Here is a 14,750-nt window from a genome sequence, read left to right as displayed (position 1 = left end):
CTGATTCATAAAAACTGCTCTATAACACTTCTACAGAATCAGAATCAACTTTATTTGCCAGGTATATGTACACATACGAGGAATTTGACTACTCATACAATAATACTTTAACACAATAATAAAATCAGACACAGGCTACAGTATAGAGAACACAAATATACACACTATAAACAAAAACAAAAAACAATATAGCCAGATTGACAAATAGTGCAGTGAGCAGCACAAATTGAGAGCTGAAATTCTGAACTTTTGTCTCATACTCATCTTTTGATCTTAAATCCAAATGTCTTCAGGGAACAACAAAAACAAAGGAATTTACATTACCGTTCAAATACTTTTGGAGGAGACTGTATGTGCAGGTGTTATGTACATGAGGTAGGTGGATTTGGTATACAGTAGGGCTAAGCCCCATAGTCAAAGATTCGATGCATCGCAATGAAACAAGGATCATGCCATTTTGGCAATATGGGGGTGCTCAACGTCTGATTTTACATTGAACTACCAGTTTTCTCCCAATAAGTTAATATACAGCCTATTACAATATACATTTCAACGTTTAATGCTGTAAATAAACATGTAAAAAGAATAAAACTTTCAATAAATGTTTTTTAAAAGTGCGTAAATAAATCCTAAATTGTAACCCTAACCCTGGGTCATCAGTGAGCATGTGCGCACGCGCATGTGTGTGGCGGAAGAGGAACACTTGCTGAAGAGACTGAGACCCGGCTTCACTGGAGTTGTGCCGAGTTGTCTGCACCTTGCGGGACTTATAATTTATCACTGATGAACCACACAAAGAATATTTTATCGTTTTTAAATAGTCGGCTACTACCCAAGGAATAACTCCTTGATTTAATAAACTTTTATGATCAAGAACAGTGTCAAGCGGGTTTCTTCTCAACACATCATGGCATTATTGTTTGGACACCACAGTATAAATCCTGAATGGAGGGCAGGTTGGCACCGATGATCTTTTCTGCAGTCCTGACTGTCCGTTGTAGTCTGCTCCTGTCCTTTTTGGTGGCAGATCCAAACCAGACAGTGATGGACGTGCAGAGGACAGACTGAATGATGGTTGTGTAGAAGTGGATCAGCAGCTCCTTAGGCAGGTTGAGCTTCCTGAGCTGGCGCAGGAAGTACATCCTCTGCTGGGCCTTCTTGATGATGGTGTCCGTGTTGGGCTCCCACTTTAGGTCCTGGGATATAGTGGATCCCAGAAACCTGAAGGAGTCCACAGCAGATACAGGGCTGTTGAGCAGGGGCAATTCTAGGATCAGACCTTTAGGGGTGCTGAGCCCCTAATGAGAACGTAGCTTGCTTATAATGCCTCACAAAAGTGTTCACTAATCGGTGGAGAGTATAAGTAGGCCTACTAAAGAGGAGCTGGTGCAGAGCGAAGCGGGTGAGTCAAGGTTGTCACTTTCTGTGGAAAAGTGGTTCAGATTAGGGGCGTGATGATTCATTTGGGTCATGAGACGTGACGATGCATGAGAACAAGTATACTATTACACTACTAGTACACTATTTAAATTAAATATTTGATGTGGAAATATATGTGTGGGAGTCTGGGGGTCCTCCCCCATAATATTTTGAGCATTAAACTCGTAATTTCCTGCATTCTGGAAACATTTTCTGCTCCAATTTACGGTGGAAATGTCTATATATATATATGAGGGAAAACCATATTGCATTGCATATTTTCTTATTGTGCAAATAAACCTTTTCACAAATGCTTTCAAAAAGTGATGGGGACAAAATCAGCCATTTCAAAATGTGGTGTCATGTCCCCAGTGTAAATGACCCCTATGGGGTCAGTGGACCAGTTAGTCAGACAGCAGTGTGGAGCTGTAGACTCGTGTTTACTCCCTCAGAGGATGTGTTAAAAGTGTTTACTAATTTAAGTGTTCAGTTTTGTATTTTCAGTTAAATCTTGTTACATGCTTGCTTACATTTTCTAATTCTATCTCTACTCAGCCCTGCACACTGCCCATGTACCTGACACTGTTTTTTCTGGTCCTTTTGTCCTTCTCCTCCTCGTCCTGCGGCTCCTGCTGCACCTCCTGCAGCTCCTCCTTTTTCTTCTCTCCCTCCTCATCAACATCACTGGGGTCATCATCACCCTGTACCGCTGCATCACCTCCACTGATAAAAGCTAATACACATACAGACACACAAATATTCCTCACTTATGGAGTGATATATGACACCTATTTCTTGTGCTGCTGGGTCCTGCCTCATCTGCACCTGCCACAGCTACTTCCACCAAGGAAGCAGTCGGTTAATTTGGCGCATTCAGCTGCCTCTTGTGCCGACATCTTTTTCTTCTTAATTCTACTTTTTCAGCACCACACATTTCTTTTTCCTCTTTCTTTCTTTTCGCCATAGTTACCATCTCGACGCACAAACCTGGGCTGAGATCAGCCCAGACAAAACGTAGCAAACTGGTGCAAAATGTTTTGGATTAAAATGCAAAGTATACTCCTCTCATTGCAAAAACAAGGATCAGTCCAAGTTGGGAGGGGGTTCTCGTATCCCCCTCAAAAGTGAAAGTAGTAGTTTGGCCCAGTCTCATAGATAACCAAACAGCGTTCCGCTGCAGCTGACCGGCCCGCAATCCGTTTAATAAAAGAAAAAGCCATGAAACTGTAGGCTAATTGGTTGTCCGTTCTCTTGCTTCACCAAAATCTAACGTTAGAGGACAAAAAACAATTTTTTAGAAAATAATAATAATAAAAAATTTTTAGGGGTGCTTAGATGAAATTTAGGGGTACTCCTGGTAAATTTTGAGCTTTGGGCTACTTTGTCTCATAAACATCTCTTCTTTCAGACAAAGCACGAAATATAAATTTAGTAGTTAGATTAGATTTCATTAGATACTGCCTCATTTGCATATTTAAACATAATATTTCAGAAAACCTGTAATATAAAAAAATATTGTCTTAATATAAGTAATCAACTGGGAAAGTTTCATGGTGATATATAATAATAAAATTTTTCACCCTATTTACCTGCAGTGTCTCGCCTTAAGCACAGACTTTAGAAAGGTTGGCATTATTTTTTATGATTAGGTAAACAACCTATAATGTAGGTAACGTTACATCCACATAAGCTATTTTTTAATACATCAGCACTGTATTTGCTAAAATTTTAAGCGATTAAAAGCGGTAAGTGATTCTAATCCAAACAGGTATTTTTCAAATTCAGCAAATATCTCCTCACAGTCTGCTAGCTGTCCATTTAGTGCATGTGCATAGCCCTTTATAGATTCTACAATGAATTATTTAATTGAAAAATAATAAGAATCACATCATGAATTGAACATTTAAGTAATTCTTAGTTGCAGCATGAGTTATGATATTAAACATTTTTGATGGTTGCTTATTTTGTTATTCAAAAAAAACATTTAAAATCTATTTTGTAATGTGCAGTAAAGTGAGGTTAAATTCAATTTACTTCATATTGTATACTTTTATGGCAAACTTTGAAGTAATTTTTGGATTATTACTTGCACCACATTTTTATACTTTCTTATTGCCAGTACATTTTTTAAATCCTGCTGGACCTTACTGTACATTTGACATGTTGAACCACCAGATCCTCCTCTTCACCCTCCTAGAAGTCTCAGGTGCACTGCACTCTCCTGTTCACATCCTACCCCACTAACTGCATTTACAGGTTAACTTGCTGCGTTCGAAAAGTCTTTTTCACTTAGGAAGGTTTCTAAGCAGTGGTGTAGTCTAGTTTTTTCTAGTGAGTATGCTGTGATTTTTCCCTTACAGCCTCATACTCCCCCGTCCCCACATGACGTCCCATAAGCGCCACTACTCTCACTAATAAATACAGTATGCATGTACATGTAATAGAGAGCATTCTGAAGGACTGCTTAGGCTATGTGTTATCAACAACGCAAATACTTTAACAGCCAATGACAGTTAAGGCCCATTTATACTCCTGCGTAGGGTCTACGTGCGTACCTACACCTTAGGCTACACACGTAGCCATGCATTTATACTGTCGGCAGTAGCGCGACAGCGTCCACTGTGTTGACTTTTGCCGGCCGAGCAGGCTAACTTCTGGTTTAGCCCTCCGCTAACGTAAATGGGGTTAAAATTGTAAACGTGCGGCTGGTGTAGCGTTTTAAAATGTTACAGAGCGAATGGATCACATTGTGATAGCAAAACGAGTCATTTCGCTCGGGTTGCGACGGTCAAATATATTGATTCACTGTGTTACAGCCGCCGTTTTGGCCGCTAGTAAATGTTAGTTCAAAGCACTGAGCTCACGGTCCGCGTCGACTCGATGTGTAGTTACATTTTTGAGGAGGTGCACGTCAGGCGACGGCGTAGCCTCTGCGTAGCCTCTGCGTAGCCCCGTAGCCTACGCCGTCGATTCGACGCAGAAGTATAAATTACCCTGTACAGGTGGGAAAGGGTGTCACTTTGTGTTCAAACGTGGTGGGGGCATTTTAGGGCTCAGATTAGAGTTGTGTCAAAACACTTAGCATAAGTGATGTGACAATCCAGAAAAGATTTTTTAATAGTATTTAAAGAAATATTCATTGATGAGTACACGATTGGGGGTCTGGGGGTCCTCCCCCAGACGATTTTGATCATTAAACATTTAATTTCCTGCATTCTGGAGACATTTTCTGCACCAATTTAGGGTGTAAATGTCTAATGTTTAGTGTTAATCACCATGTAACTCAGTTTAGCTGCATTTAGCCTTGGATGTTATATGAATCTGGTTTTATCAGCTGGCAATTTTCAATGCACATTTCACAGTGCAAGTTGCAGCTATTATTAACAATGATGGAAAGCTGAGGCTCAGTAGCAGTAATAACAATGAACATGCAGTTCTATCACCCAAACTCATTCATTACAGAACATTAGCACTGATGACACCAAAAGTTGTCCACATCCTCTCAAGCTCACTTATCTTCCGAAAAACCATTGTCAAACGTAGGTTATGTACTGTATCAGCTTAAATGCATGAGCAAGCATCCAGGAACTGCTACTACTGTACACACACACACACACACACACACACACACACACACACACAGAGTATCCCGCATTCATTGATCCACCACATTAACGTTGCTGTTACAGTTCCGTTAATGATAGCATTAATGATAAGATAGGCCTATATATTATTTTCACTCACCAGGTAACGTTACGATAGTATCAGCCTAATCTGGCTTGTTTTTAACATTCGTGTGCAGGCTTACGAAAACACTAAAATAGTGTAGTTTGAGTTTGCTCGGGTTTCACATTTCCTTCAGTAATGCACATTAGTTAATTTCAAACGTGCGCCGAGTGACCGCACGCAGCTGTGTTGTTGTTTGGTAGCTGACGTCAGTTCAGAGCTTCGCAACACAAATGGGGTGAATTTATGAATGAACGTGTGAAAGTTCTGTCACAAAACAATGTTGTTACGTATCAACTCGCTATTTTAAGTGGGTATACGGAAATCTTTGAACATTCCTAGTGGGTATACGGCATATACCTGCGTATCACGTAGAGTACACCACTGTTCCTAACTGAGTGAAGTGAACCGCGGCAGCCATGATAAGAGCTGTTCGAATTCTCTAAAAACTAAGGAAAGGAGCCTCAATGCTTCCTTTCATATCTCCTTTACCTGACCATCCTTTACGAATGGAAAGGAGAGAATGCCGTCCCACAATCTCAAACGATAAAATCCATTGACCACATTTAGCAAGATCCCTGCAATACAGACGCACATTATAATACTTTAATACGACTCACAATTACCTTCTTTCTTTTGGTTTGTTTTCTTTTGGCTTTTTTGTAATCTAATACTGTTTCAACACCGTTTTATGTTTCGGGTTGTTGAAAAAAACATTAAGTGTTTTCTACAATAAAAAAATAAATCACCGACCATTACTGATAAAGGATGTTGATCACCATGTAAATTACCATGGACCTCTCCATCACCACTGAAAAGAACCACTGGCATCGACAGTGCCAATGTGAACTCTGTGGTGTCCCCGGCTCAGACTGCAAGGAACCTGGTTCTGAAACTGGATGACCAGCTGTCCTTCGCTGCCAACATTGCTGCAACAACCTGATCCTTAAGATTCGTCCTCCAGAACATCAGGAGGATGTGCCCATTCCTCACACAGGAGGCGACTCAGGTTCTAGTCCAGGCATCATCTCGCACCTAGACTACATCAACTCACTCCTGGCTGGTCTGTCTGCATGTGCCATCCGACCTCTGCAGCTCATCCAGAATGCAGCAGCTTGACTGGTCTTCAACCTACCCAAGTTTTCCCACACTACACCGCTCCTCTGCCACCTACACTGGCTAGTGTGTGTAGTGGCTGCTAGAAACTGATTGAAGACACTGGTACTGGTCTACCTTGCTGCAAATGGCTCAGGCCAATCCTATTACCAGAACATGATCACACCATACACCCCAGCCTGGTGGGGGTGGGAGGCAGCTCTTGCTAAACAAAATCTTACGTCGCAGACTAAAAACTCATTTGTTCAGACTGCATTTCGAGAAATAATAAAAAAAATCTCTTGCTCTAACTCTTATTGATCTCTCTTTGATGTGCTTGGAGGATTCTTGCATTTTTAGGTTGTAGCTACATGGTTGACATTACTTAAAATAAGTACTTATTGTAAGTTGTTTTGGATAAAAACGTCAGCTACATAAATGTAATGTAACATCGACAGTGCACTGTATACTGAAAATCTTAAACCTCTCTCCTGACTGTTGCTCAATTTACACACAATCACCTTCCAGTCATAGAAACATGGTGCCATCTTAGACACCGACATGCAGTCACACACTGCACAGAGCTTCCTCTGTTCCTTCCTCACAGCCAGCATGTCATTACCTGAGTGATGCATGCTAGGATAGCTCATTTAATTACCTAGACTCCCAACTTGTGGATGTCAGTAGCTCACTCTTTACATGAACATCATTAGACATTACACATTACACATAACATTACAGTGTCTCATTCTGTGTATATGTGTGTGCTGACAAGTGTCATACACTGTGTGTGTGTGTGTGTGTGTGTGCGCGGGCGCGCACGCAGTCTTTAGATATTCCAAATTTTTCGCCTGCTGTACTGTTGCTTCTATTTGTATGCCCTCTTCTATTTCCATTTCTCTCTTATTCACTGCATATGTATCTCTCTTTCGGTCTCAGTCTCAGTCTTTTCCCCGTACCTTCTTTCCATTCACTGTCCTTCTCCACCTTACCTCTCCTTTCTTCTGTCAAATATGTCACCCCCTTTTTCTGTCCTCTGCTTCATCTCCTCTCTTTTTCCCCTACAGGCATCCCTGGACTTTTATAGTGACAAAAGGTGATGTTTCTTCTGTTGTGGAGGATCACGCAGTCTATCAAGGTAGGAATACATTTTTAATTTTTGCTACCAACCTGACATTATGTATGTAGTAAAAAAGCATACATGTTGTAAGTGATCTGTATGTGTTTTGTCAGGGACCAAGGCCTCGTCAGAGGCCCTGAGCTCTCGTATTTTTCAGTCAAGTTTTGGGGAGCATTTCACCATCACTACTATTAGCCAGTGGATGCAAGGTAAAGCCTCTCTCTCTCTCTCTCTCTCTCTCTCTCTCTCTCTCTCTCTCTCTCTCTCTCTCTCTCTCTCAATTCAAATTAGCTTTATTGGCATGAATGTGTAACAACAATATTGCCAAAGCATCATACATACAACATAAGAACAATCAACCCCATACATTTCATTAAACAAGTAATTAAAGCATAAAGTAATCAAAGCGTATGTGTGTTTGTGCAAAAAAAAAAAAGAAGAAATATTAAAAATTAAAATAAAATAAATAAATAAAACAGTAAGCGTGTGTGTGTGTGTGTGTGTGTTAAAAAATAAAATATATAATAAAATAAATAAATAAAAATAAAATAAATAAATGAAACAGTAATGTGTGTGTGTGTATATATAAATAGAGAAACAAAAATTAATTGATTAAAAAATTATAATAAAAAAAAATATCTGTATCAAATGTAAAAACAAAACAATTACTAAAATATAAAAATAATATTAATGTGAAAATCTGTACAATTATTTATCAGTCTGAGGTTCCACTGGTTGTCCTCACTTTATGGCATGAGGAGACCTATTTTGCAGCAATAATTTCACATTTGGGCATTTCTCCCAGTAAATAGGGGAGTTTCTGTTTGTCTGATATGAATTCGAATTTGGGGTATATTTGGGAAATGTTTGCAAAGTGTTTTTGTCTTAGTGTTTTATATTTGGGGCATGAGGTTAGAAAGTGCAGCTCTGTCTCTACTTGTCCCCTGTCACACTGGGAGCAGAGTCTCTCATCTTGTGGTAGCCAGCTCTGTCTGTGGCGACCCTTTTCTATGGCCAGGCTGTGTTCACTCAGTCTGTATGTTGTCAACATTTTTCTTAGTTTGGGACATTTTATTGTACTCAGGTAATTTGCCAGTGTGAATTCTCTTTTTAGGGTCAGATAACATTGTAATTTACTTTGTGTTTTGGTCGTTTCTTTCCAGTATTCAATATATTTTTCTTTCTGCTTGCTGATAATTTGGTTTGGTCTGCTTGAGTTGGTATTGCTGTTGTGAGGCTGTTGGGGACTTGTTATTGCAGAGAGCCTCAGGACCAGCTGACTGAGGGGACTCTTCTCTGGTTCCAGCTCCTGGTATGTTAGGGCTTTGTGATGATATGTCTGGGGGTGACTGATTTTAAGTGATTGTAAAATTTAAGTGATCTTTTCTGTATTTTTAGTAGGAGGGGGTATTGGCCGAGCTCTGCTCTGCACAGGTTATTTGGTATCTTTCTCGGCACCTGCAGGATGCTCTTACAGAACTCAGTATGGAAAGATTCTATGATTGTTTTGTCCCATTTGTCAAATTCATTATTAAGTTTTGGCCCCCAGATTTCATTAACATAAAGAATTATTGGTTCTAGTACAAATTGGAAAATTTTAAGCCAGATTTCAATTGGAATATATATTTTAATGTTTCTTTTTATTGCATAGAAAGTTCTCCTTGCTTTGTCCCTCAGATCTTTCACGGCCATGTTGAAGTTCCCTGTGTATGTAATGTTGAGGTCAAGGTAAGTGTAGTTTTTTGTGTGTTGTAATTTAGTGGTGTCTAAATAGAAATTGTGTGTAACCTGATTTCTGTATTGTTTCTGAAAGATCATTATCTTAGTCTTTACTGTGTTTACTGTCAGGGCCCAGGTCTGACAGAATCTCTGCAGGAGATTAAGGTGCTGTTGCAAACCTTCTTTAGTAGGTGAAAGCAACACTAAGTCATCTGCATACAGCAGACCTCTGATCTCTGTATCGTTCAGGGTGAGGCCAGGTGCCGTGGAACTCTCTAATTGGTTTGCTAATTCATTTATATATAGATTGAAGAGAATTGGACTGAGATTGCATCCCTGCCTCACTCCCCGGCCCTGGGAGAAGAACGGTGTTTGTTTATTTCCAATCTTTATCGCACATTCACTTTATGTATACATGTTCTTAATCAAATCACTTTTTTTTTTCCTCTAATGCCACTTTCAAGTAGCCTATAGAAAAGGCCCTAGTGCCAGATGGAATCAAAGGCTTTTCGGAAGTCAACAAAAGAGGCATATACCTTTCTTTTCTTAATGTTTAATTCTTGATCAATTAGAGTCTGGAGGGTAAATATATGGTCCGTTGTGCGGCAATTTGGCAAAAAAACAATTTGGCATTTACGCAGAATATTGTGGTCATCAAGAAAGTTGACAAGTCGTTTATTAATGATGTTGCAGAATATTTTTCCCAGGTTACTGGATACACATATTCCTCTGTAGTTATTTGGATCATATTTATATATTTATCTCCGGATTTATGAATTGGGGTTATTAAACCTTTGTTCCAGATGTCTGGAAAAGTTCCAGTTGCTAGAATAGTATTGAATAGTTTTAGTATAGCCAATCTGATTTTATGGTCTGAGTATTTGATCATTTTGTTGAGGATTCCATCAATACCACAAGCCTTTTTTTCCTTTCAGGGACTGGAGGACTTCTGTTAATTCTTGTTCTGTTACAGGGTAAAAAACAGAGTTTTCCATTTTGTGAATATCTTGTACTGATCATCATTTTTTGTAATATTACTGTATAATTCAGTAAAGTGATTAATCCAAGTATTTCCATCTTGGATCGCCAATTCATCCTGCTGGGTTTTGTTTAGGTTGTTCCATTTCTCCCAGAACTGGTTGGACTCTCTCACTTTCACAGAGCTGGTTCTTGCTGTGTTGTTCTTTCTTAGTTTTTAGGGTGTACTTGTATTGTTCCAGAGTGGCCTCATATTGACAGCGTATGTTGTGGTTGTCTGGGTCCCTATGCTTTTCATTTGATAATTTCCTTAAAGTTTTCTTTAGGTTTTTGCATTCAGTCTCAAACCATTTGTTATTGTTCATTTGTTGAGGTTTTGGTTTGAAGGCTTTCAAATTAGACAATGAAGCCAAATGATGAAATATTGAATTGATTTTGTCCACAGCAGAATTTACACCAGAATAACTCTCTCTCTCTCTCTCTCTCTCTCTCTCTCTCTCGCTCTCTCTCTCTCTCTCGCATGCGCAAACATGTGCACATACACACACATGTCAGAGGTTTGTTGTATGACATGTGTCCTCCATTCAGGGAAATTTGGGAGGCACAGATGTGAACATTCTGTTCCAAGCACGTGCTGAGTTTATCAAATAGACATGCCAGGCTGGAGTCACAGTTTGCAAAGTGTGTCTCTCACATATGCATGTAATAGAGGAATGTGCAAATAACATGTTAACAGAGGGTGATCATGTTTTCTGCTGTACTAAGATCACTGAATTTGTCATTTTTCGGGTAACATTCTCGGCCTCTGAGGACCAGGCATGAACAAAGTGCATATGGGATTTTACAAGAGCAACAAGTAAGATTGTACTGGCATTAAATAGCATTAAATAGCTAAAACCGTTTATTAATGAGCACAATATCTTGTATCTCTACTGTAAATGAATACCTCGACCTTCTACACTCTAAGCATATACTATCCCTCCTCAGTTCTTTGCATGCCTAAAAACAGAAGCATACCTTGAAACAAAACAGCCAACTCAACTGGCAAAATCTGGAATCAAGCGAAATGGTGAACAGTCCTCCTATACGATATTTAGTCCAAAAATAAACTTGATGTGTTTCCTACAGTTCCTAACTCATTGTACTACACTCTATTAACTATTAAACTATTAACACCTATGACCATGACTCAATGAATATCTGTGGTTAACTTTTGAAGTATGTAACTAACCCTAAGTCATCATTTTCAAATGATCATTGTAAAGCCTTGTGGGCTCCATGATTTATCAACATTTTGTTTTTTTCTCCACCAACAACTGCTGCTTATTGCTATTTTCTATACATCTCTGTGATGATTATTAAAAGGAATATGATTAAATTTAACTCTAACAGTACCTACATGCAGACTCAGACAAACAAAACTCTTACACTTGTTCCATCATCCCACTGGAGTTTTTTTTAATTCTTCCTGAACAGTAATTGATCAGACTTGGTGATATCATCATCACACATCTTCTCATCAACATGTCTGCCTCATAACAAGCCGTCTGGTGTGCTGCTGTTAATGACCCCTCCTTTTTAGTTAAAAGCATCATCTCCCATGAGATAGCAGCTCTTTTGTCGAAACTGCCACACTCCAGCATGCAGATATACACACAGTGGAAGAGGCTTTGAGACCTGTGCTCAAACATTCTACGGCAGCCTGAGAATGTTTGAGTGCAGGGCACACAACCTTTGTGTGTTGAGCTCCAGATTGAAATTCAGGCCCACAGTCAAATGCACATCCCCTGCTGTGACAACCAGACAGAGAACATAATGGGAGAGGAGAGCCCTTCAATTACTCTGCTACAAATGCTCTCTGACAACCTTAATGGACTACAAGTCAAAGCCTTGACGTAGACTAGCCTAATATCCACCCCTTGGCTGTCTGACCACTAAACTGGGAGCTACTGGTTTATGTGTGTGTGTGTGTGTGTGTGTGTGTGTGTGTGTGTGTGTCCCACAGAGGCAGAGTGGACAGAATGGTTTGACAGGGATGATGAGAGGGGATCTGGAGACTGGGAGAAACTGTCAGACCTGCATGAGGCCTATCCAGACCGACTGTGTACCAGTCCACTGGACATCCAGGTAAATCTCCTCATACTTCATGCACAGCCACAGCCTCATACACCTTACTACCTTACTGATATAAAATTGTAGTCACCAGGCCACAGAGATGAAAGCTGCTGATACTGGCAAATGGGTCATTATCATATTCTTCTGAAGCTACATGAAAACCCACTGATTTATTCAGAGAAACTCTGAAAATTTAATATGGTGCCATGGTAATATTTTCAGAGTCAGTTTATCTAGTAACCCTCCAGCTCACTTTGTGTAGATGTTTGACTGCAAATTGCGAAGGTTTGAGATTTTTTTTTAGATGAAACAATGGTTCATCTACCAATTAAATGCCTGTGGCATTCTGATGTCTTCAAATTCCTACACTTGTTGTCTTACTCAGATTCAGGTTAGTGGACTGACATCACTGTGCATATAGAATGTAATATTTTTTGCCATGCCATGCCCTCCTTCCAGGGATTCATGATGATGAAGCTTTATCAAAGAGGAAAGTCTTAAGCCTACTCTTAAATGTGGAGATGGTGTCTGCCTCCTGAACCCAAACTGGAACCTGGTTCCACAGGAGAGGAGCTTGATAGCTGAACGCTCTGGCTCCTAGTCTACTTTTGGAGACTCTAGGAACCACAAGTAACCGTGCATTCTGGGAGCGCAGTGCTCTGGTGGGGTAGTAAGGTACTATGAGCTCTTTAAGATAAGATGGTGCCTGACCATTAAGAGCTTTGTAGGTAAGAAGAATGATTTTAAATTCTATTCTGGATTTTACTGGAAGCCAATGCAAAGAAGCTAAAACAGGAGAAATGTGATCTCTTTTCCTGATTTTTGTCAGTACACATGCTGCAGCATTCTGGATCAGCTGGAGAGTCTTAAGGAACCTATTCGGGCAGCCTGATAATAAGGAATTTCATTAATGCAGCATAGAAGTAACAAATGCATGGACAAGTTTTTCCCACATAATTCTGAGACAGGATGTTCCTGATTTTTGCAATATTTCGTAGGTAAAAAAAGGCGGTCCATAAAGAAGTGGTATTCTGCTTTTTGGCTTTTTCCCTCTCCTTTATTGAGTTATATATCTTTTTTGTGAATGTAATAGGTAATAAGTCCAGCCCAAAGGGAGTTCCCATCTCCCACAGAAAACTCTGCTCTGAACTGCTTGAAAACAGCTCGTTTGTAGTCCAGCCGCTTCCCTTTCATCCCTGTAACGTCACAGGGATGAAAGCTAAATGCGCCTCATATAACGGCTAGTAGTCCTTAATTAGGAACTGCGCATGTGCAACTCCCAACAAAGATCATTTAGAGACAAGATGTATCACTCCGTAGCTAAAACGAAGCCTTCAACACAGGGTGAAAAGAGGAGCTGTAGCAATGTGCAGTATGACAAAAAATATGGTGTTTTTTGAAAATGAAACTATGTAAACCTGTTCTGGTACAACCCCTAAATAGGATTTTGAACCTGAAAATGAGTATAATAGTCTCACCTCTTTAAGGTTTGTTTTATGGGGGAGTTAAAGGACATGTTCTGATCAAAGAAAACTTCAAGATTCCTCACAGTGGTGCTGGAGGCCAGGGCGATGCCATCAAGGGAAACTATATCTTTAGATAATGTGTCTTGGAGGTGTTTGGGGCAAAGTACAATAACTTGAGTTTTGTCTAAGTTTAATATCAGTAAATTGCAGGTCATCCAGGTTTTTACACCCTTAAAGGTTTAGTGTGTAAATTTTAGTGCATCTAGCAGTGAGGCTGCAAATTGCAACCAACTGTTTAGTCAATAATAATTACAATGCACAATCTAAATATCACACTGCACACAACTTAAGTAGTTTTTCACACAACAGCAGGACACTGTAAAAGGAGTTTGTTACCTTGCTTAGAAGTTGAAAGTGTGCAGCCTGTCGCCTGCAGCCGTTCATCTAACTACTCACTGTGGCTGATTCTTTGTTATTCCATTACTCTCCTGCAAATACTTAAGGCATAAGAATGCAACATGGGAACGGCAGACTCCGCCTACAGTGCAGAAAAAATTCTGTAGTATCAAAAATTGGGTTTTATTTCATGAAAACCTTAACAATTATAAATTTAAACTCACATCAACATGTATTAACAATAATGTTGAATGAATAATGTACCAAAGAGGAGCTGTCACATGGATTGCAGCTCCAGCTGCTCCTGTGTGCACTTTTTGGGGGGTTATATTCTTCCAGTCAGCCAACTTGCCATTACTGTTCTGTGGGGACATGACATGGCTGGAGCCTCTGGATGTGGGTCCAGACTGGCATCATTAAGCAGCAGCTGTTAGCCTTCCATGAAGATGAGCAGTAGTTTCAGGTCTGCCTGCACCACCTCCAACACCCATACTATTACCATAAAAAATACCTACTTTAGGCTCCAGCTGCACTTTTTTTATGGCTGCTGTGCAGCAGTATAACTTGATCAGTTTGATCTCTTGCATCTCCTTTTCAGCTCACTTGTGCTTTATATTGTCTTGGTCTCTTACTGGACTGTCCTTTTTTGCTATTTAATAGAATAAGACATAATTACAAATGAATTGTTGGCATAAAATAATGATCTTCAGAAAGAG

At 39.8% G+C, this 14,750-nt stretch overlaps 1 protein-coding gene across 3 annotated transcripts in view; it reads left to right on the top strand.

Annotated features, from left to right (window-relative positions):
• Positions 1-14,750, top strand: part of LOC119882333 (cell migration inducing hyaluronidase 1) — a 206,035-nt gene that overhangs the window by 124,779 nt on the left and 66,506 nt on the right. For all 3 annotated transcript variants that reach the window (XM_038692341.1, XM_038692342.1, XM_038692343.1), the window contains exons 7-9: positions 7,308-7,378; positions 7,474-7,569; positions 12,063-12,184. In XM_038692341.1, coding sequence (XP_038548269.1) covers positions 7,308-7,378; positions 7,474-7,569; positions 12,063-12,184 — 289 coding nt within the window. The remainder of the gene's footprint in view (positions 1-7,307; positions 7,379-7,473; positions 7,570-12,062; positions 12,185-14,750) is intronic.

The sequence above is a fragment of the Micropterus salmoides genome, unplaced genomic scaffold (assembly GCF_014851395.1).
Source record: "Micropterus salmoides isolate LMB-PRFRI ecotype aquatic unplaced genomic scaffold, ASM1485139v1 Ms_hic_scaffold_3, whole genome shotgun sequence".
Classification (NCBI taxonomy): Eukaryota; Metazoa; Chordata; class Actinopteri; order Centrarchiformes; family Centrarchidae; genus Micropterus; species Micropterus salmoides.
This window is presented reverse-complemented; position numbering and strand designations above follow the sequence as displayed.